This window comes from Schistosoma haematobium, chromosome 2, assembly GCF_000699445.3.
Source record: "Schistosoma haematobium chromosome 2, whole genome shotgun sequence".
NCBI classification, from domain to species: Eukaryota; Metazoa; Platyhelminthes; class Trematoda; order Strigeidida; family Schistosomatidae; genus Schistosoma; species Schistosoma haematobium.
The window spans coordinates 30,125,606-30,152,197 of record NC_067197.1 but is presented as its reverse complement, the minus strand read 5'-3'; the positions used below and the strand labels follow the sequence as shown (position 1 = coordinate 30,152,197).

Here is a 26,592-nt window from a genome sequence, read left to right as displayed (position 1 = left end):
CATTAGTAATCTACCAATTAAAAAAAAAGAAGTGGTGACACCACTTGTGTCTTCGTGTAAGTAGGCAACTTTTACTGTTATGTAACCTTAAATAAAGTTTCCATTCATTTAAAAGTAGAGATCATGAGTTGAATATTTAAAATTGAATTATTTTTATTGGTTGTACAGAACTTTGTTTGGCTTATTGTTTAGTATGAATAGTCAATAAATAAGGACAGATCTATTCAATTTTGGTTTATCCTGTAATAACTTTTTTTATTTACATGGAAAATCATATGAGTTAATTTTGTCTTGAAAACATAACTCGTTTGTGTTTAGTTAGATATTAACAGTCGATAAATATGGAAACACGTTCTAGTAGCGTAAAAAATTTGTCATATGTGATAAGTCTTGTCGATCGAACGCTATATTCGTTTTCCTAAGCTATTCCGATGACCCGCACGCTAGAACTACTTAGCGACTTGAACACCAGAAAGACGCAAGTAGGAGAGAAAATACTTTATCCCAAGGTTCATTTTTGTACAGAAAATCATGGGTATTTATAGATGTTGGCGTCTGTTAAATCAACATCATATTTCGGCCAATCCGTTAACGACATATTATGCTACTGACATATAGTAGCACGCCACGTTGAACTTCTAGAATGCTCCATCATGCTCTGATCGTCTAGGACTCTTCGGCTCTTTTTGGGCCTCTAGAGGCTCCGTTGAAGTTCTCCGGAAGCCGACTCAACAATATGTTTTACATATGTATATATATTTGGTGATTTTATATTTCTTGGCACTCATTTAAAATTCAATACACTCTAGGGTTATATTTCCGTATTTAAATTTTTTGAGTTGAATAAAAAAACACTAGGAGTCTGTGAAGATGAGAAATTTCGTAAAACTGTTCACAGTACAGAATTCTTTTGAACTTAGATTTATTTTACAATCAGTTAAGACATCAAGTTTTAATGAGGAGCACGTTAACTGATTAAAAACCTGGCGAGTTTGTTATCTGTAGCAAATTGGACATTGAAGACTTTATAGACGATAAGTGAAATAATCACAATATTATGGAATAATTATCAAGTCCAAGATTCCCAATCATAGCGATTGTTTTGAATTATTAGTAGAGGTTTTAAATTTTTACTTGGGAGTTAAGATTAATTACATAAATCTACATTGAGATAGTGAGGAATACTGATACCTTAGAATGAAGATTTTAGAGGTAATGTATTCTCTGAACTGGATGACTTATTCGTCGTTTCATGATCTTTTTAGAAAAAACAATCAGCACACTCGAAAAAATATAATATTAGAATTTTCAAACAATTGACTAACAGCTCGTTTTGTTGACTAAGGATTTGATTAGTTGTTGTCAATTACTGTGTAACCGTTGTTTACACGATGATCTGGAGTTAAATTTTATCCGTTTCCTTCATGAATTATTGATCAGGCCGATTTCAATATGCCCACTGATTGATGGTTGATTGAAGTTGCAGTATTTTATGTTTCATCTGTTCAATATTTGTCATTCTAACTCATCTCCACAATTGTGCACATGTATTGCTATAGGCGAGGCTATATCTCGATGTTTAACACTCACTTAATGTTTACGTATATACATGAGGATATGGTGAGTACTTTATCACATGTAACTCTTTTCTCAAATACTGAAATTTAGCTTGTAGATAATGTTTGTTTGTCGTTGTATTTTTTGGCTTGTATAATGTTGAAAGTAAACATTTTATGAGGTGCACCTATTCCTAAAGACCTTAATAGTCTGTTTATGATCATAAAGATGTTCTTCATGTAGGTTAGGATAGATTTATTGGAATCTATGTTTATTTACCATTTCATGGTGTATATGTATCTGTTAATTGAATTGTAAACACAAATTTTCATTACAAAAGTGTAATGGATTCAAAACAAATACATTACAAGAAAAATGAACAAAATCTGTTAGTTGAGGACTTTTTTAAATGCACTATAAACAGTATAAGGATATAAAATAGAATATTCATTCAAATATATATATGAATAGAAAAAACACCATATACCAACATTTTATCTAAACAATTATCAAATGTTATGATGCAAACACATTTGAATTTATTAGACGTAAAGAAGGTAGTATTGTGTTTATTTCATCTTGTGACCATATTAAATCTGTAGAATAGCTAGTATCATTATTGTTATTATTTTGGGACGTGAAATGAACTTGATCGTGACCTGATGAAGGTGAATGAATGATACTACTGAAAGTAAAAAAAAGGACAAGAAACACAATCATTAGTATTTAATGACAGTAAAGCATTAGATACTACAGACAAAATCAATTAGAAGTGATATATCAATTAATTAACCTATTGGAATAATGATTTTACTATCAAGTAATTAATGACGGCATTTACTTTCTCAGTCAGTCAGTAACAACGTAGAATTTCGTACGCACGTACATCAGTTCGAGTTGACTAAATTACGGAACTAGCATTTTCTTTCTAATTCCTTATAGTCTGTACATTATTATTATTTTTATTAATGGCTTTATTCAATATTATATTTTTGGTATAATATAGAATTTCCAGCACGAAGTATGTCAAAAAGTTCCGTCTTCTTATTTCTTGATCGATACTGACGATAAATAATATGTGATCGCCAGTTGGATGACAGCACTTCATGAAATCGACATTTCAATGATTAATGCCAGCCACCATGATGTCTCTGATTGTACTTTTTTAATTTGTACAGCGAAAGGTCATAAAATTTTCATAAATGCGCCTGAATAAGTTATGCGATTAATAGACATAATGATATTGTTGAAACAAACAAGAAACAGGTAACCTGTTGCAATATCTAGATGACAAGAACAGATAACCAGATATTCAAGCAGGTCGCCAATTTGGTTCTTGTTTGGTTTTCAGAGATTGAACTTATATCAGTCGACTTTTGTGAAAATGATACTGGTTTTTTTGGTCGATATTATTACTGAGTTACTGAGTTGAGTATTTTTAATCTTAATCAAAACATTTGCAAAGAATGGTATAATTTTAACGGGTGTAGGCGTTGTTATTAATTAAAATACGAATATTTTATGACAGCACTAAAAAGTAACTGAAAAATTAGCCAGGAATGTTGTTTAAGAAAAGACGACGGTGACCTAGTTATTCATAGCAATACTGCCACTACTGTCAGCGTTTACACAAATGTCCATGATTTCAATGAACAGAATTCGTCTGAAGATGTTTTGTATTTAGTGCAACATCCTAATGTAGACATTTTATTGGATATTCAAGATATACGGGATAAGTTGAGAAAAACATTCAGTAGAAAACAGAATATTTGATAAACCAATTACATAACTATTGCTTGTTGCTAATTAACTGAGGACTTTGTCGGTCACCATTTTGTAATACACAAATGTGATAAACAATCAACAATTTATTTCCTCTAAATTCACAATCGTAGTTTAGAAAACTATTTTTCTGAACGAATTTGGAATGCATTTCTTTAGAATCCGATCAAAAGTAATGGATCAACTCATTCATTAAGTACAAAATTGTGTACTTAACTTCAAAACACACTTTGAGGATTTGAGGTTTATTGATACTAGCCGGTTCCCCCAAATGAAGCAGATATAGTCATATTTGAACTTTTGAACTCATTGACTATAATTAGCGACTGCATCATCAAACTTTGATCAAGTAGTTTCATAATTGTTAAACATCGAGGAAGCTCGATTTTGGGTATTAGCAAACTGGTTTATAGTAATGGTTGATTTTAAATTGTTGATAATATTAAGTAATAGTGGGAATAAGATTCATAATAAAACGAGAAATGCAATAATAAACCGACTTACATTTTGTAGATGGGTAATACGTACTACTTATAACAAGAAAGAGAATTATTTTGCTTTATAACATACCCATCTTCACCATCAGGATTATTGACAATAACTAATACATCCGCTTGGAATTGTGTATATCTATATAAAGCCATATAAATGAATACAACATCTTCGTTGGATTGATTAAACTTGGACACTTTTTGCTGTCCAGATAATAAAACGACAGAAGAACAGCTATAAATTAATTGAAAACATAAAATTTATTATATAGAGAGGTTTACCAACAGAGAGAGAGATCAAACGAATAAGTAATACGTTCACAGTGAAGTCGATTCTTTTCAGTGTTAGTTAGATTTTGAACCCACTGAACAAGTTAGTGATTGTTTGAATTCAGTAGCTCAGTAGATAACACGTTGAGATTCGGAGTGAACAGCACTTGGTTTGAATCTGTGTAGAAATCAACACTAAGATGAAAGGATACCCACCTGACGAGTTAAAAACAGGGCAAAACGCATGTACTGGACTTTAATGCTGGTTACAATCCGTATGTGTAACTGATGTTGCACAGAAAAATCCGCAAGGTAGCTTCATAGATTTTTTAAAAATTAGTTTACAAAACAAGCAATTCAGACAAACATGTAAAACCATTGGTTCACAACATAAGTAAATGCATAGATCCTTCCAAATACAGTAGATTTTTATTTATGTTCCGTAAAACAAATTCAAGAAAAACACAAATCTTGATAATGAGGCCTAGTTGTATCCCCAAACAACGACAACAGATATTGAATACCAAGTTGGCAATTACTCAATTACCTGAATATATATATATATATATATATATATATATATATATATATATATATATATATAAGGTGACTGTTACATTTTCAAGAGAGAGAAAGTGTAAATATGAAGCGAAACGATGGTTATGTAAGAAATTTTAAAAGCAACTGTTTGTTTAAAAAAATAGAGCCTTCAAAATATAAGAATTAACCAATTAGAATAATCAAATTCACTTTTATTATTTCTCATGTTAACCCTTTTTTTTTTAAAGGAAACCAGTATAATTAATTTGAGATTAATTATTCCATGAATGTAAGACTGTAATCTACATAAGTTTAAAAAAATCTTTGATTATTGTGCTGGCTAACATAATCTAGTTGTTGGAAGATAGACATAGAGAGAGAGAGAGAGAGCGGGTGAAAGAGTATAACATTCTTACTAATACGTATCAATAGATAGATTTTTTCTGCATTTCTGAAATACAACAAGTTTATTGGTTTTTATCTTCAAAAAAGAAAAACTCTTGAATGAATTATTGAATTTTGTGCATGTTTAAGTACAGTAAACTGAGAAATTAATTTGTGTAGGTTAAATGATTTTGTCTAACGCATTTTATTTAAAGAAAATAATAGTAGTCTAGCTAATAAACATCTAAATATGGAAATATTCTATTTTTATGCTAGTTTATTATTATGGTGTATGCTACTGATATTGACAAACATAGGTAGTGTGTATCACTAATCAAAAAAGGAATGCTTGGAGGCGGAAGATTGAGAAAATCGGAGAGAAGAGAATAAGAACAGAGAGTGATTGGTATGCAAACGAAGGAAAAACAAAGTTTGAGACAATTGGTGGATATTTTGAGAATGAAGTATTACCGTATGGTCATCAGATTTTATCAAATACAATTGGTTGTCCCCACAGGTGTTCTCATTCACTAGATTATCACTTGGTACATTATAAAATACATTATGTATATTTCGAGAATGTTTTGACCAAACTTTATTTATTTGAACATATAAATATTGGTATGGGTGGGTACTATATAAATATGCTCCATAAAAATAAGATATGACATTGTGGAGAGATAAGATTCGAGAAGGGGAACGTAATCAAAAACAAAAGAAAAAGGTGTAGAAAATTAATGAAAGAAAATAAATTGCGATAGGAGAGGAAGACTAATAGAAGGAATGTAATAAGTTCTTATTTTATAAAAAATGGGATAGAAAACTAAATCAGGATCACAATTGGCTGCCATTCTGAGTTCTGTCTGATATGTTCTCAAGCGAATAAGTTGCAACACATCTAGGATCAAAACCACAAAGTCACGAAGAGTCGCCAGACGCTAGTCCTCTGAAGTTTTCTTTCGTTTTAGGGTGCCAGGTCGTATATTAACCACTTATCCGCCTTTTCCAACCAGCCCTAGTGTTCGTAACTAACGCACGATTTGGAAGCCGCTAGGATAATATTTGAAACATTTCCATTTTTACTTTACTGGACCTCAAAATTAAGAACATAATTTTGTTACTGAATGTCATCAATCCTTTGGAGACAAAGATAATCGGACACAGAGAGTTGCTAACATCCCACAACTCGAAGAGGTCGGGTTTAACAAAACTCTTCTCACTCGGCCGCTTACAGATACACAAACATCATGACGGCTCCGAAAATGACTCAGACGGACATAATTCACTCTGACTACTTTTAAGAGCTTACAACCAGGAATGAGTGGAGACACAGGTTGTTGCTAGTTTTGTAGAAATACGTTGCATTCAGTAGGTCCAAGGTACATATTATACCTATAGAAATTGATCACTAACTCAATAAGTGCAGGTTGCATACATTGGATATCATCTAAAAGTTAGACAATAACATACGCATACTCAAAATGAAAAAGTCATTCTACATGTCATAGATTCACATAACTACTACCTGCTTACATCGGAGCTGTTTCGAGGATGGGACCGATCGTAAATGCAAGAAGGAATGGCAAGATTGGGCAAACCTGTCTAACTTCACTGTTCAAATGTAACAATAGAAAAAAGTAGTTGTGCGTACGCACTATCCCTGAGGTGTTTACACACAGAGCCTTCTAGATGCTGATAAACTTTACAGATGCATCCTTCTACAGCATGAAATATCAGGAAATAGTCCTGTTCAATGAATCAAAGGCATCCCTGATATTAAAAGACATAAAGATTGTTAACCTGAAATAAGTAAGGAGCTGCTCTAACATATGGTGGAGGGTGAAAATGCGCTCATTGCATCCGTGACCTAAACGAAACCAGCCTGTTCCTCTTAGCAACACTTTCTAATGGAATGACTACTCGCCTAAAGCATAACTCGATTTGATATTTTGTTCACGACAGCACTTACAAAAATATCACAACTTACTTCGCGGATTGATCTTAACTAGACAACTATTGAAAGCCAGGAAGCAGAAAACACCTGTTTCTTCCCAGTGTAGGATTTTTTAAAAGTGCACATCCATGGCCTCATGAGAGATCTAACTCAAAAATTCAGGCCTTGCTGTGTCTAAACTTTAAACCACTAAGTTGATATATCATGGTTTACATGTCACCTTTATATCATTTGTTAGTTTAATAGTTATGAATGGAGTTCAGGAAGCTACGTATTGCTTCACTCTTTATAGAGAGGGAATTATCATCAATACCATGGTTAACCCATTCGTTGATAGGCAATAGCATATAACTGACATAAGTTTTTCGCCACGGTGTTATGAAATTTCTGAGTAGATATGGATAACAGTGGGAAAAATGAATTATTCTGCTCGATTTAATAATCCTAGTGGATCACAGATAAATACTCATGATATACGAACCCTTCAAGAGTATTTAGCCATCGTGTGAAGTCTGAAAATTCCGAACTCAATATCTCAAGGGGTCATAATATTTGAACACAGTGTAGTTGCTTCAATTAAAGAAGTAACAATGTCTAGTGACAGCTAGTTTTTTCCATGGTTATCTAGCTGGAGTCAGATCTTGGTAATAACTACCTTTAAATTGAATTCGTTTGTCGTTAATGGTTTCAAATATGTTAGTGAATGATTATAAACATGAAAACTGGACTTAGAAAATCCCTGCTGACTGCATTCACAAAACTTTTATTAAACTAGAAGCACGTTTTACAAGTTAATTCACAAAAACATTGATTAAAGCATAATATGTCTATTTTAGAAAACTTACTAAGGATCTGGATTATGTAGTGACACAGTTCTTAGAGAAGAAATGTTTGAATCTGTAGCTTCATTAGCTGCACCGATTTCATTAAAATGCATTCTGATAATGGTAGAAATCAAAAAGGAATGTATTATTAATCAATGAGAAAAAAGGATGGTTATAAAATTCAAGAAAAAATCCTGAATATTTTAGTATATAATAAATTAAATGGTTAAAGGAAAATTGTTCAAGTTAAAGGGGGTTCTGATTATCGATTGACAACAATTACACAACCATTGGAAAATAGAAAATAATAGATCAATTTTTTCTGTTCTGTACTAAACAACCGGTATATGGATGACATAGTGTTTCTTCTGAGATATAAAGTTACTGCGTTAAATCTTATATCTGATTGTACAATGCTCATGACTTTAATCACTCACAAGTTTATATTAAACTGTGGTAAAAGAAATTGTCACTAAAATAATCAAAATTGAAAAAACTAGTAACCCACTGTTCAATGGTAATTTTTTAGAACAACTCTTCAAGGGTTCAGGTGAAGATCTAACCTATAGAACCAAGCAAGTAAACTGTAAAGTGAATTAAGAATCAAGACATAATATAATAGCCTTGTTATATCAGAAGTTGAATGATATTAGAAAATGATAACCATAGGATTACTAATGAAATTTAAAGCGGTGCGAAACAGCTATTCAGTGATCTTCAGACATAAATACGTTACCAGATTTTAAGTACATGTAAAATTAATTATGACAGGAATTACCTTCAAGAGGATATTCAAAATATAAAAGCAAGGACTACTAATCAAAATGAACAATCAGTAATTAGATAAGTAAAGTCAAGGTAATCTACCACATAGATGAATATTCAATCCAGATGTAATTGGAATTATCACAATTAGGAACAATGTTAACTATACACTCCAGGTTATAATAGAATGTACAATGGTACAGTAACACGTATCATTAGTAAAAACTCTTTACAGTGTCACAGTAAAATACGTGTAAATTATGGATTTTATAAATAAAACATGACACAATTCATATATAATACATCTCAGTACAGAATGATTGAACGTAGATCATGCTAATGAAGTTTAATAACGTCTAATAAAACACAGTATTTTTCCTTTCAGAAAAGCATATAACTAATGCATTCACAATTCAAAGTGAAGACACATAATTTACAGCATGAAATCTATTCAAATGTTAGTCTTTACAACTACACAAAGGAAACCGATACCGATAAAATTTCCGAAAATGAAAGGAATTAACACTTACAAAAGAATGAAAGTACCTTTCCATATCCTTATTAATTTAATAAAGCTATCTACGCTTTTGATATCTAGAAATTATGTGATAATGTGAAAGGTGTAATATTCAGTTAATATGTATTTACGATAGTTGAGATCATGAGTCAAATGAAGCTAGACCAGCATGGAAAACCTGAAAGCACTGGATGTTTCGTTGTACTGTGGGACTATTTATCAGTGCGCATCCACGGTCCCGTCTCGCGAGATTCGAACCTATAGGTCTGGCGCGCGAATGCTTAAACTTTAAACCACTGAGCCGGCGTCCAGCGGTGTTAATATCTAACTTCAGCCAATCCACGAAATTGAGTGACACATCCTCCATTGTCTTCAGTGAGTCATTATCTCACAACAGCTTCAACTGACTCATGATCTCAACTATTAAAATTACTATAACACCCACAAAACCCCTTCTGATACTATATATGTATTTACGTTAAATCTTCATTAGACCATATCTCTAAATACAGCATTTTATACTGTGAAATTTGTATACATATAGAGATCATGAAGATATTAACAGAAATAAAATATTAAACTTCTCAGTCAATCTATCTACAGTTTTAAAGTACTTTGAATTTTGAGCCTAATAAAACTTTAATGAAAGGAATATATTTTCTGGTAATACAATACGTAGTTAAACATTAAGTACTCAGTAAATTGTAGATATTCATTAAAAATGAAGCACATTGAGGGAAATAATAATGATTACAATTATTAGTAACATGGCAATAAGTTTTCAAATTACCAATGAAAAAATTTCATGGAAAAAATGTGGAACTAACAATAATAGCTACTAATAGGTAACACAAATTAATTGATATGTTTGAGTACAGTATATGAAAACAAAGTAGAAGACATATCTTTGTAGTTAATTATACAGGACCTCTATTTTTAAAAGTATAGATTCTACAGTTAACCTTAGCCTGTAATTCAATATAAGCTAATCTTAGTACGGGATTACAATAATATTAGGTAGCAGTAAAAGTTTCTAGAGCTGAATAACCTAACAAAAACTTCAGAACTAACGTCAAATTCCATCACGAACGGATTGATAGAATTTATAATACAATTGTCAGTGTTTTGATTTGACCTTTTCTCCCGAGGAATCTTCCATAGCAGAACTTTAAGGAACTGAGATTTCTAATCAATGCACCATGCCTCGGAACGTTAAGCACAGACAACTATTCAATCACATAAATAGGGAATGGACTCCATAAGTTATGCTAAGAAATCGTGTACGTATTTTGCATGTTTTCATTAAAAACCAAAAACTAGATAATATTCAATAGAAAATTCGACTTTACCTTGCTGCATCTTCATGATTACTAGCATCCACATATTCCAAAATATCTATAGTGATACTTTGAGAGGTTGACGGATGAACAAATACTTCTTGGTTATCAGGAATTTGACGTAAATCACTTACGATTGCAGGTAGTTAACAGTTTAATCAAAAAAAGAATGTATGAATTAAGAATCAGTTATATGCAGTTTTTTTCAAAAAGTATACTTAATAAAATATGAAATGAAAAAGTCCTAGAAGCCAAGACAAAAGATGAGCACTAGGATATGGATCACAGGACCCAATCTCAATTGATCTAAATTTATATTGGTGTTCATGAAACTTAAAGGTTTTGAGTTCAACTTTGTATGGAAAGGGTCAAAGGTAAACATTTTAGTAAGGCCCCCCGAAATAGGACTAACAAGTTAGTTATCCAATGTATTTTGGTTTTTAGATGTTCCTATATCTAATACCAATTCAATATGAAAGATACTTAGAAGGAAACTAATGTTAAAGTAGAACAAAGGTGAACATTAATATTTAATTAGTCAATTAAGCAAATGGAAAAAATATATACTGCCATTAGGATAATTTACTATTTCATGTAGATTTCCAGATAACTTATTTTAATATCCTTATAGTTTTTCACTAGACTTATCGTCTATTCAATCAAGCAAATAAAAAAAGATCATCGTATTCGGAAATCAAATTCAGTATTTCTTAAGTTTATATATTTATCAAACCAGATGTGCAACGCTGAATTTCAACATACCTAGTCTAACAATTACAAGAGCTGAAAGCTGTGAATTCATGGAGAAGTTATCAAACAATTTCTGGTTTTTTCAAATATTCTAGTTCATACATTTTTGTCGTGTTAAACAAATTATATTTTACATTAACAGTTACTGTGTAGCTAAATATTTGTTTCAGGGTGAGAATGATGGAAATAATAAAAATGACAGTTAAACATATTCCAATCACTTAAATATTTTATAAGATTATTAGTACGGGTACAGGGTATTGTAAAAATTGTGCTCCAGAAATAAAAGATTCGATGATAATATCAATGAAGAGTTCGGTAGTTTTTTGGTACTCATTTATTTACAGAAATCTATTGAAAACTGCAAAATGATTATAAGGCTGAATGAATTATCGTTAGAATGTTTGGTGTTTAGAGTGCATACTAATAAAGTTGAAGTTTGAATACAAATTAACTATTGGTAATGACTTGTTGCCTGAGCTAGATGGTTTAATTGCCGTTCGGGATAAAATTATTATATTTTACTTCATACACAAGTTGATTATTTTTTTGCTCTTTCAATCTATATCATAGAGTAAACATTTTACAATGGAGCATTAATATTTCGATAAGTACTACCTGATATATTTAACTGGCATACAGTTCAATTACTTTTCGGCACAATTCGTCAAGTACAGAAAAGTTTATAATTTGTCTCACCTGGCATCAACTACATTCGTCGGTAATAGGCATTGAAATGCTCCATCAAACAATGGATGAGACTGCATTGTACTGAAGATTAGCGTAAAAGAATTTTTAAAAAAGAAGTATGAAAAGAATTAGAACGAACAGATTGAAAAAATCAAATACAACTTGACGGTAAATAGTGATCTGTCAACGAGCACTAGATAATATCATAATGTATAGTCTTTAGAGGTGATCACTTCTCCTAATAACACTTACATTGTGAGCGTTAAACTAAAAGATACATCAAGGTGGACATTAAGTTGATATAAAAATTATTCGACGTACATTATATGAAGTCTTATAAAATGGTTTTGAGCTAATTTACATTCGTAAGTCGAGAGTGAGTTTTCACCTTCCGTGCTGAAGTAGGAGCTGTTGGGTTTGTGACCGAGATATTAACTGCAATATACAAACGAATCTCCGGATAATGTACTTCTTAAAAAGATTATCTATCATACTTTGAATTACGTAATGGATATTTCTTCATTTTATTTTTATTTATTCATTAGATGTTTTCGTTCAGTACGAAAATAATGATATATTTGTGGTGTCCTAATGAGAGGAAATTATGATTTCTTCTCTTTAAAGAAACGACTTAAACTAAGTTGTGAAATGTACGAAATTCCTATGTATACTCATTGGGATATCACAAATATATGATTATTTTATTGTAAATAATCTACCCAATACTCTATTAAATTGAGATGTTATATTTTGTTCATTGGATTAGATTAGTCTTGTATCCCTAGTTAATTTAATTTAAACACTGAAATTTATTCATTTAAGATTTAATTAGCAGTTTAATAGTAAATATCAAAATATTATCTTATCAAGATTATACATAACTAATGGGGTTAATAAACTAATCACCATGGAACTAACAAAGACAACAACGACACAGATACAAATCAATGATATTAATTAATTGAATTACATAATGCCTTATTTGGACATATTTTATAAAGATTAAAAATGAACTGAGACATAGGTTGATATATGATCAGAGTTATCATCTAAAAAAAAACTTATCGAATTTGCATATTACTATGGCCTACGAAGAGTTGTCGACTCATATTTATTTGAAAAATTCACTTTTCATAATTATCTAATTTGCAATCTCTATAAGCAGTATCGGTTTGTTTAGGGTTTATATTAAAGAATCGAATTAATCAGTTACTTTAAATAGACATAATCACTTAAAGATTTGATATTAGTTCTCAAATTACATTATAATGAATTGGTTATTTATTTGTCTACTTTCGAATGTTTCTCAATATACATTAGTAATAGTTGAGAATAAAGGCACTTTATAATTGTATAAGTATCCAGTGCTTTTTAATTTTCGACGATTGATAAATCATTTCTGATAGATAATAGAAAGATAGCTAAAAATAGATACAATGATATGAAGTCATATTCATCATCGACTCAAAATGCCACACTTCATAACTGTGCATAAACCGGAAAATAAAATATACAGAGGATGAGTGTTCCTCAATTAGAGAGACAAAAAGAGAGATGATAGTGGATAATTGTAACAGAAAGTCTTTGAAAGTTGATTTCAACTAGATCGAGTTGGACAGTTCGGATATTCACACTACAATTTATAGCCTTGTTCGGTGGTCAGTTAACCATACAACTTAGTGTATCATAATTTTTACGTAATTCATTCAAAGTAGGGAATCATTTAGTGAATATATTTCAGTCACTAGGAGAAATAGTGGTGTATAAAAATATTATGAGTTACATTGTATTTTATACTTAATATCGATATTAATAAGGTGGTACTGACAAAAGTAAGCAAACCCCTTCATACAATTTCCACCCAATGCAAATAAACGTCAGATGTTGCATAATCGGAAAGAGTCGACAATAAGTTTTGAAAATATGTTTCATGCTAGTTAACACTGATTAACAAGACATGTTTGTTTCCATGAGTGAACTGATGGGCTTTGTTAGATTCCCCCTACTGTCACAATGAGAGACGCTACCACTGAGTTTTTCATTCAAACTCAGTCGACTTCCTGTATGGCTGATATATTTATACTAAATGATCAGTGAGTCATGTTGGGTGGTCGACGTCTACCGATTAAGACGTAATGCGACTACCAGATTAAACGGACCAACAACCCTATGCATTATATTAGTCCAACTGTTGAGACATGACATGATTTACTTACAATTGAATACTTGGTCAATATATAAACATTTCTAGTTAGTTGCCTTAAATAGGTTTGAATTTACTAACTAAATGGTGTAATAATATTCACTAATTAATAACGTATGAGACACAACTATTTGATAAGATGGAACAACAATAAAATAAACTATTTTTACTTTAAAATAATTCAAAAAACAACAGAAATGCAGATTTATGTATAATTTATTTTATTTTACAAAAGCTTGCACATATCTGAATATGTTTAAAGGAGGATTGGATAAAGAAGACAATTTACGTTACAATAACAATTTAAGAAACGTTCTAATTTTATCTACAATAAAAGTATAAAATGGTTATAAAATCGACGGAGATAAAAAGTACATTGAAAAAAAGTGTTCAAACGAGAAGATAAAATATAGAAAGAAAAAGTGAAGCAAAAGAGGATTCACCAGGAGATAGTGATATAAGATAACAAATGCTTCAAATTAGCTACAGCGGGTATTATAACCTACTTAAACATTGTAAAATAAGTGAAGGGAAAATTATCTTATTAAAAAAAAACAGAATTTGTCTACTATGAATATGTGAAAAAAAGCCAAGCAAATTACATAGAATTATAGTCATGAATCGCTTTAGAAATTATAACTAACTCAAACAAAGGGGAAAAATCATACATTTCCACTGTTACGGTTAATAGAGACAGATAGTAAGTTATTATTGATGACGTTGTAAGTATTATCCAAGATATTTTGAATGTTTTCAATGCTAGAACGTAAAATATTAACTTCATGATGTTTAAGACGTTCACAATTCTGTTGAATTAACGTTAACTGATTCCATTCAGGAGTATCCTACATAGACAAGTGAGAGAAAAATTTTAATCAAGTCAAACTAAGTCATTTATATGTTATGTCGTGATTTTTAAATATAATCCAAATAGAATGGTAAAAATAACATAAAAATATCTTTAGAACCCAAATGATTAACAGATCTCCATAGATATCTCAAGTGCGAATTATATCAAATTACCATATCGATAAGATGAAGGGTCAACCGAATAATCATAACCGGTTGGTCAGTTGATCAGTCTCAACATAGAACCTGGTATGTATGTACACTGCCATATCCCATTATTACGGCGAGATGAAATTGTCCAGTATATTCACTGTTAACTCGATTCATAATTATGATTTATGTGGAAAATCAGTAACAAAACAACAAGAATTTAAACGATACACACTAGAACAACTGTTTTTTTTTACATCAACACCAAAACATCCACTTATTATGAATAATCAATCTTCAGAAAACTGAGAATAAACTAACCTCTAACAGTAAAGTCCCATACGCAGCAATTAATAATTTTAGGCGATTAATCATAAAACTTAATGCTTTGTGTTCGCAGGCAATTTCTTTATTAAACTCAAAACTACTCAACTGAAGTTTCATTATTGTGTGATTCGATTTAGAGTCTACTAGATATTTATTAAGTTCATCTGCAATGTATAGAAGAAAAAAAGATGAAGACGAGTATGAATATGTAAATTGACATACAACGGAAAAAGGTTATCGTAGTTTATTATAAATAAAAGTAATATATTGGCAGATATTATTATGAGGAGAGAATAGATGATAGCGCTAACCTTTGTCCATAGAAAAAATACGTGAAAATATGAGGAATTCTGTCATGGATTCAATATCACCACGCAAATCACACTTCAATGGACTAAAACAAAAAAAAATAGAGTGAAACGGAACTTTAAGCAAGTTTAATATAACCATATGTAAGAATGAATAGTCTTACATATGTGTTGTATTATATATGACTGAGAATTAAGTATTATATCTTAAAAAATACTTGGCTCTACCTCGAAAAGATTTTCATCTCTGTATGGAATCAAACTGTAATGGGAAATGATCACGTAACTTGTAAATTTATATTCAATTATAGCTTTGACTGACTTTCAAACACTAGGTTAGGTGTGCTAACCCTGGCTATACACACATTAATTTGATTAGGCTGGGAGTATCACAATTACACAAGTAATGCATTTCAAAGCCAAACATATAAGCCCATACTTAATATATGATTTTTAAGTATGTCAATAACTTTAAAGTGTTAACAATGAAATTCAACTTCATGTGTTACGAATTATAGGGTTGTACATGTTACAGTAGCCTATCATCAATAATGGGTTTGTCGAATCCTTGTTATATGACATTCAAAATAAACATACAGTAAGCTGAAATAGTGACAGCTGTAAAAGGAACTCGGTTAGTAATATCACATAAATAAATAGTTTTCATTTTCTTTTCAGAGAGTTCAATAAACATTTAGTTTTGTTGACACGTTTTAAATCAAGTATGTTAGGCATCATTGATAAATTATAAAATGAATTTATACGACTATGCAGCATTAAAAAAACCTCAGTTTGTGACTTACACATTTAAGCCAAAAGATTGTAATAATTGTTTACGTGTTAATGCCAGAGAATCGGAAGAACTGATACCTTGAAGAATAGAACAGAATGTTATAACAATGAATAAAACAGAGGATAGGAAGAAAGAAAATAGTGTATTTTACCTAACCAATTATAACACCATACAACTTTATGATTTATGTAAATAATAGGAAAAAATATATTTATCTTACTGTCGAATAAATGTTATTAAAAACTTACAGTTGACATCTATTCAATGGTAAGTTTATATAGCCACTGAATGTTAAAGGAAAGATCTGAAAACTATTGTGACATCTTTTGACTTGAATAACTTTTGCCTAATATAAACACTTTGTAAAAAAATAAACCTTCAATACTTGATCTATTGAACTTATTTGAATGATGAAGCATGTTCGGCCAATTTCAAGTTCACAATACCAATCTAGGAAAGTTATACACCATAATATTAATGGCCAGTATCAGTTCCATTATACAGAAATATTGTGACTTAACAGTTCATATGGTTATGTTTCCAGTCACTGTGAGTAGAAGAGATATTTACTTAAACTCGTTTTGTATTTTCAATAATGTCTTATTATTATTTATACATACAGCCATTGATATAAGGGGGCAAAAAAATATATATGTGCTACAGAAAATTTTTGTAAGGGTTAAGATACTGGCCGGATGCTCAAACTTATGGTAAATAACAAACAATTTTATCCATATCCATATTATAATTGTTCAGTGTAATGTAATGAACAATATGAAAACGGAGAACAGATGAAAACTAATTAACGAGAGAGTCCTTTAGTAATAAATAATGTAACTCATTTGCCAAGTACAGTTTCATGTACCCGACTTTAAGGAACACTTCAAGTGTAAGCATTAGTGATATTATCAAACTTGTCAAATCAAAGTGAATTGTAGTTAAAATCTAAAGCCTATTAGTTGGCAAGTGAATGCTTTAGCCACTAGTATACCACATTTATTGTAATTGAATATCAATGAGATATGCATTTCTTGGATCAATTTTACCATAGTAACATAGGATACGATGATTTGATCCAAACAGATTTAGTACGAGGTACATGAAAAAAAGTAATTACAACTGCTAATAAGCACGAATTTTTTTACAGGTAAAACTGATGTATCAAAATGATAACTTGCCTAGAGTTATTGTCAACTTATTGTTCAGATTAACATGAGGTATAAAACCAGAGAACATGAAAAAATCTTCATTTGAACGGTTTCCGTAGTCCATAAATATCTAAATATATAAACAGGGAAGTGTGAAAAATAAAGAAATAGGAGAAACTACCCTCATTAATTAATTAATGTAATTGCTGACACAAAATAAACAAATAAACATCATTTTTAGTACGGAATTATTCCAGTAAGGTAATAATTTCGTGGCACGACAAAGGCCTACAAGTTTAGAACGTGGGAAGAATTTTTTATTCAATAAATCGTCCGATCTTGAAAGAAAAATTCCTGAGGTAGTTTGGTCTTATGTTTTCCGTATTACGCTATGAAAAGATTGAAGAACAGTCATCAGCTGAGCGGTTTCCATATATATTGCACTGTAAATTAACTCTATTTACCATTATAAGTTGGAAACTAATTAGCAAGTTAATGTTTGACAATAAGTCAGTGGTTTATGCACATTAATTTGATTTGCAAGAATAGGTATGGTATCAATAATCCTCACATGAGAAGCATAACTCAAAGTCGGGTATACGTATCTATATTTAGCTGTTGAGTTATATTAAAAATTTGCATTAGTGTTACAAGACCACAAATTATATTTCCAAAATAGTGGACTTATTGTGAGTTTTGATCTGCACAATAAAATAAACACTAGGATGCTAGTTTATTGTTTATCATCTTAAAGTGAACTTATAATTAGACAGGAAACGTTCCAGACTTATTAACTTATAAAAATACAGCTCTGAGACAAAAAAATGTACCTGATCACCAGGTTTGTATGCCTCCATTGTACAGAATATTAATTCATCTACTTCAGGATAATAGTGTGTTGTAACCTAAATAAAAAAATGAAGACAATAAAATCTATACACAAAACGTATGTGAATACACTAGGAAGTATCAGTAATCATTAGCGAAATTCACTTTAAAGCAGATCATAGATAAACAACGTGCCATTCAATACAAAAATGAATTGACTAAAGTTGGCACACAAATTTAGAAAATCAGTAGACATATATGTGACACTAGAAGACACAGATTTGAGTTATATGGAAAAGCACCAGCTCAGTAAAGATTGAAAATATGACTTGCTAACGGGTACCAACAAGCCAAGAATTAGGACCAGAGGTTCCTGTGAATAGTGTCCAACTAGTCAAAAACTAACAAAAATATGGGTGGTGACGGTAACAAATTAGAAAATGATATGACTTGCAGGATTGTGAGCAAGAGAAAAAAGATGTAACTGCGTTAGGGAAAATTGTTTTAAACAGTAAAAGGTTTTATCAAAGCAAGGCTGTTGCTAAATGTCACTAAGCCTCTTTTCATAAAAGGTCATAAAACGATAACTATTATGAAAACGAAGAATATTGATAGTTCATAAATATGGAGTGAAAAGTGGCTTACATCACACTATATAAAAACCCGTTGATTATTCCTTGGAACGGGAATTGGTGTCAGACTAGAGAGATAATAACCGGTAAACCTTTTTTATTGAATGGCTTTATTCAATATTATATTTTGGTACAATATAGAATTCTCAGCACAAGGTATTTCAACAAGTTACTTACGCAAAAAACAGTAACAAAGACAAAAAAGGTTTAAAAAAACACCGAAAAACCGTACAAATTTTCAAATTTGAGACATGTTAAGAATGCAGGCTATTGACTAGGTCAACTCTAACAACCTGTTCTTCACAGAGTATATTTGCTAGATAAGGTATTATAGAACTCTTATACTTTTGCTTGCGTGCACGGACTTTAATGTAATTACGTCTCGTTCTACCAGAAGATATACAAGGAGAAAGATAAGAGTGAAGGGGATGGTTAGAGTCTGATAAAATAACACCTGCCAGGAGTTTGCATGACTTTAGATGTCTATCCACAACCATATTATGACCTCGAAAGATTCACCACACATCTTGCTAACTGCCTTCAGCACTCTCTGCGACACAGAAGTCTTTCCTCAAAAGCCCGGAAAAGAATCATGCAGTAAAACCATCACGAGGACTGAGGTAATATAATCTAGTCTTTCGGATGGTGAGGAATTACAAACTAAATACGATAGATAATGGGATGATTATAAAAGTTTCACTGAGTTAATGCTGGATATATATATATATATATATTAGGACGGTCAGTGATTGTAACCAGTCACGTGGGATTACATAGTTTCCAGATTTTAGCTAAAATATCAGTCAACTTGACAATTAAAACGACTGCCATCTTTAAAGATCTCTGGAGTTAATTCATTCGAACCAGCTGCTCTTCCTCTTTTCAGACTAGCTATTACTTTTTGAACTTCAATTAGAGTTGGGGGTCTATTTCGATGTTTCATCCGGGTTGTTTGGAAATAGTGGGTAGCTGCACAGCAGCTGAACTGCTCCTTAAAATGTTCCGCCCATCGTTCTAAACGTCGGGATTGAGAGCACAAAAGTGTCGTCTTTTTCCGAGATTGCTCCACTTACACTTATTATTTCAAGTTTCTTTTATTAATCTGAAGAGCTGTCTTGTGTTACCTACAGCCGCAACAAGCAACACCTGGGTCAGCCTCATTTTTAAAATGGCCCAAGTATGACTTCAGTTGTTCCTGGAAATCGTCTTTTGCTTTGTCACGTCTGAGATCAACTCTGATGGGTCTTTTTAATGTGGCTTTTCTGTGTCCAATGAAGCGCATGCAAATGCATACTCGTATTAGAGCATGATCAGAGTCTAAACATGTATTCCAGAAGGATAGGCAGTCTTCTACCGAGCCTCTCCAATTCTGACTGATGGTAACATGGTCTATTTGAATGCATCGTCCATTTGGTGCAGGGGGTCGCCATCTTAGACGATGTCTCTCTTTATACTGGTCAGAAATAAAATATTGTCTGAACACAGTTGAAGCTGACGGTCACGATTATCTGTTTGCTGAGCTGTAAAACTAAAAAAAGCTTTCTGCAAAATTCTTGATTCACTTCAACCAGGCTGCAATCAATGGAAGCATAAGTAGAAACAACAAAAAGGTAACGGTGTGTGTCTCTATGCTTCCGAGTTCTTACGGAGCAGTTTGGCCGAACAGCACATAGGTGACTGTTATAAGGGATCCATTCTAATAATGCATGTTTTGCCCTCCTAATCAGTGCTATGCCTACACCTTCCAGTGTACGAGAACTAGCCATCCGGTTGCCAGATTAACGGAAGGTGTATCTCGTCAGCTCTCTGTTTTGGCGAAGTGAGGTCAAGTGAATAACTACACTAGGACCATATATGCGTGTTTCGGAGAAACAGCATACATCAATCGTACGAGATTTTAAGGTTTTAGCCAAGTAGACCTGCTGAGCGATTTGAAGTAGGATGCGTACATTGAAGGTTCCAATGTGTAGTTTGGAGAAAGGTTATAGTAGAGTTGAGACAGTATTTCGCACACTGGAATCGTTGGCCATGGTGACACTTGAGGGGGGAGTTTAGAGTTGATAGCTGAGTTAGAAGGAATTATAAGAGTTGAAGAAGGAACTTGATTATGAACAGTGGTCTTATGTGCTGTTAGATATGAGGTTGGTTATCACTTCCCAGTTGCTCACACCATGGAAGATTTCTTCTAGAGATTCCTGAAAAGTAAATTGGGTTACGGGCAGTCTTAGTGACCTGAGAGCGTGACCGTAGTATCCAAGGGACAACAGCTGTAGGCCAGTCACGCACGACCTTTTTGTGAATAATTTTCGTGTTAGCTCTATACTTGTTGAAACCTTACCGATGGAGACGGATATTCGTGGAATAAGACAAGACGTGCATCACTAGGATCGACCTTTTCTAGACCCACCATCCCTTGTGGGAAGGCACTATCGCTGTTATGCTGGTTGTCTGAAGGAAACACCTTACTGCCGTTACACCTCTGTACAGTCAGCATTACAACTTCGCCCTCGGACCTTCGGTTTGCTGCTTTAAGTTTTACCACTCTTCAACCAACCTTTCTGGCATGGTAGGACCTTGAGCAACAACTGTTCCAGCCAGTATAACTCGATTGGCTTATCACGATTAGTATGCCCGAGCACCACGTCAAGGTAGCAGCAACGGTTGAGACTACTAGAGTACGCACTGGAAAGTCCTGGAATTCATTATACCATACTAAATTGGAATACTTCCACTGCTTAAAGCAACATTGAACAAGATTTTATCAAGTACAGTTTACTGACTTACACGACCGGATTTATGATTCATCATATCCCAAACCGGGATAAGACACATAATTTTATCTCTTCCGTTAAGGTGTGGTATGTAATTGCTCCTACTCATTACTGTTGACACAGCCCATCTAGATAAAAATAATGAAAAAACATCAAATAGTTGGGATAGCACTGGAAGCAGTATCGTACTGAAGTCATAGAGTAAAGTTTGACAAGACATGCATGAAAAGCTGCAGGTTACACCATCGATACCTAAAACATCAGAAGCTCGTAATGATTTCAATATGTACCTATCAAACGAATTACATTATTAATACAGACTCATGGAAGAATTAACATTTTTTATGATGAAAAACCTTTGGTAGTTAAAATGTTCAGATTAGTAACGCTCAATTCTAACTGAACACATGAGTTGGAGAAGGAAAACTATTGTATTATTCATAATGTACAGGGAGATAAATACATTGTAGTTAAACACCATAAAATGTTTTCAGACAAATTCAGTCTTTGTACCACTAGTATTACAAAAACCTCTTAAATCTTGCATACATTTCGATTTGTCCTCATTGGGCTGATATGGTGTGGAATCTTAGGTAGAAGAACAAATATGCCAGATTCTACTTCGCTTATGGATGACTAATCGACCGAATCTATCATCAACATAGAAACTTGAAAATATCCTACGTGGAAGATATATAATAACTAGCTGTGTGCAACAGACTGTGTGATGCACTCACAAAGCTAGACTGAAAACTGCTTTTCGTCGGTGTGGATACACTCGGCTACATAAATATTAATAATTCCTATAACTATTAAGTTACTTAACGTTAGTTGCAACTCAGTGTTCAATATACAACGTAAAAAATCAAGAAACAAAATGAGCACATGTCTTAACGATTCTAGTCGATACAGACTCAGTACGAAGTCAATCGACTCGCAATCCTTATGCAGTATTGTCTAATCTCAGAATTTCTAACGCGATGGTCCAAAAATATATGAGCTATGATTCGGTGATACGTATAATCGAATAATAGTGTAACCTACGAATATTCTTCACTTTCAAAGGCCACTTTTCATAGCCACCAAGTAGAACGGAGCGAACTGCTACTCAGCAAACTCGTCGAGATGACTGGTGGATATCTCGCCTACGCAACAAGTGATGCAAGTTAGCAACATTTAACCAGGCTTTCCGAATTCGTAAGGAGATTTCGTCAAACAACAAACCACCAGGACTGATGAGATTACCAAGATAAATGAAATTATAGACATTCAACTACTTAACTCTATCATAAAATCAGGGTTTGATATAAACTGATTTTGAACGATATTTTGCATGTGAAAGCAGAGAAATGCAGCTTAAACATCCTCGTATTGTTGCTTAAAGTGATCAAAAGAACGCATTTTGTCAGCGGTTTCCTCAAACAGAACTATATCATCTGAATATTCTAAATCAAAAAATTTTTCCTGGAGGTTCGATTCTTGGAAAGTCAGACGATGAGTGTTATCTAAAAGAATTTCTGCGAAAACGTAAGATAAAAATAGAGAAAGCGGATAATCTTGACCAATACCACTTGAAGTAATCGATTCCCATGGCAGTTCGCCATAAGCTTGAACCCAACCGGTAGTTTTCACGTAGAGAGCCCGTACAAAGTTAATATACTTTCATACGCTTTTCAATGACAGATACTGCTATAGAACCTACTGATTAACAGAATCGAACGATACATTGATGGTGTCAAGTGTATCTTAACTACATTAAGAAACACTCTTACAACTTCATTCATCTATATTGAAAATGCGAAAGTGAATTACTCCGGCAGATTGAACTGATTTAATGTAACTGACAAGGAGAACAATTGTGAGTTTGAACGTCTTGCATAGGGAGGACTAGTTGTTCGGTTAAATGGGAACGAGAAGAAAGTCGATTGCGACTTATGTCAAGCAACATATCCTAAGGTGTAATATTGATTGGTAAAATAATAGGACCAGAATAAAAAATAGTGGTAATTTACGGAGTGAAAAGTCGGTCTAATCTATGCATTCTAGTATATGCTTCTTGTATGAACCATGAAGTTAGGATTCCTTGACTACAGATAGATACTAGTTGGTATTATTATTATTTAAACATTAATACAAGGAGACACCGAATACATATGCGCCATACAAATCACTTGATTTATGTGCGGGCTGTTTTACTGCCCAGGTGCACAGACCGAAGCAGGTGTTTTCTTAGAGGGCCAAACCTGGAGTCTTTGACATAAAGGCCTGATCCACAACGCAGGGGAGCAACGTAAGGAGACGCAGTTCCGTGGTAGCTGGTGATTAACAACAGGTTCAAACGACATTTGTTTACTTAGGAGCTTGAAGCCCATGTACACCAATGGTTTGGAATCAGGGTTTTTCAACTCTTCTAGGTGGATCTTCCGTATCAACCGACACGGTCAAAGCGCCAGACATTCGCTTTCCGTCCTCTCAATTTTGGAAAGAACACCCGCAACGCGAGAAGGCATTGAGTAAGACTTCTCTGACAGTGCTTGTAAACACGTGGCTATGTGAGAGCATTTCGAGGGAGAGAGCTGACTCTCCTCACTTTCAGCCGTATCAGGGCATCCGGAGGCTGGATAACTCTTTGATACATTTTCCGTCAATTTACGAAAATTTCATTGTGATACTCACTTTGGAATTAGGTCGACTGCTCTCATTTACATTCGTCTCAACGTCGAAACCCGTACAGACTTTAATGAACTTTTTTGTGCAGCATTCTGGATTACCTATCTACATCTTTATCATATCACCAAACGATTTTCTAAGACAAGATATGCTGTGAATTCCAGGGAATTGATGGCCATATATGACTTCGACAAGTGCATAGTCGATAACACATAAGGTGTTTGTAATCACACTAGAAACTACAATCTGTCCCACAACTTAATCCGGTTTATTTCTTTAATGACTTGGTCCTATGGAAACACTTCGCTCATTAAGTTAGGTGACCTTTGTAGGTTTTGACTGGAGTTTACGGACAAATTATCTTTTTGTAGCTAATCAGTTTTATTTTTCAACAAACAAGTAAAACACCTTTGGCATACGAAGGCCGTATTTTTGAAATGCTTTGGATTATATGTACAAGAAAGACCATGATAACTACGTATACTTAACTCACAATATCTGATAAACATTCACAACCACAGGCAGAAACGAGAAACAATTGATGAAACAACAAAAATACCCATTTGAGAGGGGCACAATATTGTAATAGTAGCTTAGAGTATATCTCACTTAAACATCAAAACATATGTTGTAAATAAACAAACAAATTAAACATTGCGTTCACTGACCTATAATCATCGAAACAAAAGACGAGATCCGGGATATCAAAGACCGTTGGGTTATTAATGAAGCGACAGCAAAAGTAAGCGTATTGGCGACAAATGAACAAATAGTTTGAAACAATTTTTTCTGAAAAGCGATGTCAAAGGTCAAGCATTCATATTACCTAGAACTGGCGATCCCTTCAAGAGGCAAAGATCCACAACGTCCATATACAGAAATGTAGAATACTCAAAAGGCAATGTTTCTGTACACTAATTTATTGTGAAACATTTTACTTATATAATCTCTCCATGTTGATTTGTCTCCTTGGTACAGTTCACGCAATAAGCACAAACAAAGTGCAACATTCTCCATACTCGATGCCAGGTTATCTTGTGCTATAAACTCTCCTAACAGATTAAATACTGGAAGATAAAACATACTCAGACGTGTTGATGAATCTTCTACAGAGAGCACGGCCCGCCTAGGCAACCTGATTAATTGTTGACCCTCCTAAAGGTATAAAAGCTTCCAGTATTACCTTAACAGGAACGGAGGCAGTGAGTCCAAACCCATATTTTTCGAACCAGTGAACCGTATAATTATCACATGGAAGAAAATTCTCCAGGTCTTTCTTTCTCCTCTCACAAGACTTCATCAATTTAGACACATAGCTATGTTCTGAACATGCATAATCCATTGAAACCGCTTACCCTTCTGGATAGAAATAATTTCAGAAGTTAGAGACTGCAATGCTTTAATAATCTCTATTGCATTGGCGGAGGTTATTGTCGAGTTCAAGCATCCTAAGAAATAGAAAAAAAGCTAGATCCTACTTTCCATAAGTTTTGCTGCAAGTGATGATGTCTTCTCACGCACCTGACGTAAACTCTTACTGTATTTATTTGCCCTACACATCCCACTCAGGCCGACAGTAACGCATAATTCCTAGTTGAGTACGTTGTCCAATATACGATGTCCTTGAAAATCCAATAAAGGTAGTTGATATTTTTAATCTAGGTTTCTGATGTTTGGCAGCAGCTTCCAATTTCCAGTACCTCTCGTGATTTAAATTGTTCCTACGACTGCAGTGGTCCTGGTGATTGATAGTTTGTTATTTTACACGTGAATTTAATATATTCATGTGGTCTTGCTCACCACTATTTTTTCTTGTTTTCTTATTTTTACTAGCCTGCTCCTTACGAACATAATAGGGTTTCAGAAGCCCTCAGTGTCCAGATTGTTACTGTGGGTAAATGTATGTATATTTTTGTGTATGGCCTTTCTAGCTTTAATGTAATCTCATTAAATACTTCAAATTATTGGTCAGGAGTGTGCCCACTCCCTCACGTCTTTATTCATACCAGGCCAGCAAAACCGTTCAGCTATAAGTGTTTAACCCATTATTGT

General features: G+C 33.0%; 2 protein-coding genes across 3 annotated transcripts; both read right to left on the bottom strand.

The window, feature by feature from the left end:
* Positions 1–556: 556 nt before the first annotated feature.
* MS3_00006683 (uncharacterized protein) lies at positions 557–12,009 on the bottom strand. The gene is made up of 5 exons (XM_051214889.1): positions 11,871–12,009; positions 10,434–10,550; positions 7,824–7,916; positions 3,910–4,065; positions 557–2,242 (listed from the first exon to the last, which is right to left on the bottom strand). The coding sequence occupies exons 1-5, from the start codon at positions 11,936–11,938 to the stop codon at positions 2,074–2,076; spliced, it is 603 nt and encodes a 200-aa protein (XP_051068074.1). The 5' UTR covers positions 11,939–12,009; the 3' UTR covers positions 557–2,073.
* Positions 12,010–14,262: 2,253 nt separating this feature from the next.
* Positions 14,263–26,149, bottom strand: SETD3_1 (Histone-lysine N-methyltransferase setd3). Of its 2 annotated transcripts, none has more exons than XM_051219208.1 (12): positions 25,896–26,149; positions 25,626–25,856; positions 25,479–25,592; positions 25,367–25,447; positions 25,209–25,329; positions 21,884–21,998; positions 18,470–18,544; positions 17,670–17,769; positions 16,502–16,568; positions 15,702–15,784; positions 15,385–15,554; positions 14,263–14,909 (listed from the first exon to the last, which is right to left on the bottom strand). In XM_051219208.1, exons 3-12 carry the CDS (start codon positions 25,555–25,557, stop codon positions 14,727–14,729), a joined length of 1,074 nt encoding a protein of 357 aa, XP_051068072.1. In that variant the 5' UTR covers positions 25,558–25,592; positions 25,626–25,856; positions 25,896–26,149; the 3' UTR covers positions 14,263–14,726. The 2 variants fall into 2 exon arrangements, with proteins under 2 accessions (XP_051068072.1, XP_051068073.1); XM_051219207.1 differs by having other exon boundaries at positions 25,626–25,863; positions 25,896–26,136.
* Positions 26,150–26,592: the final 443 nt, after the last annotated feature.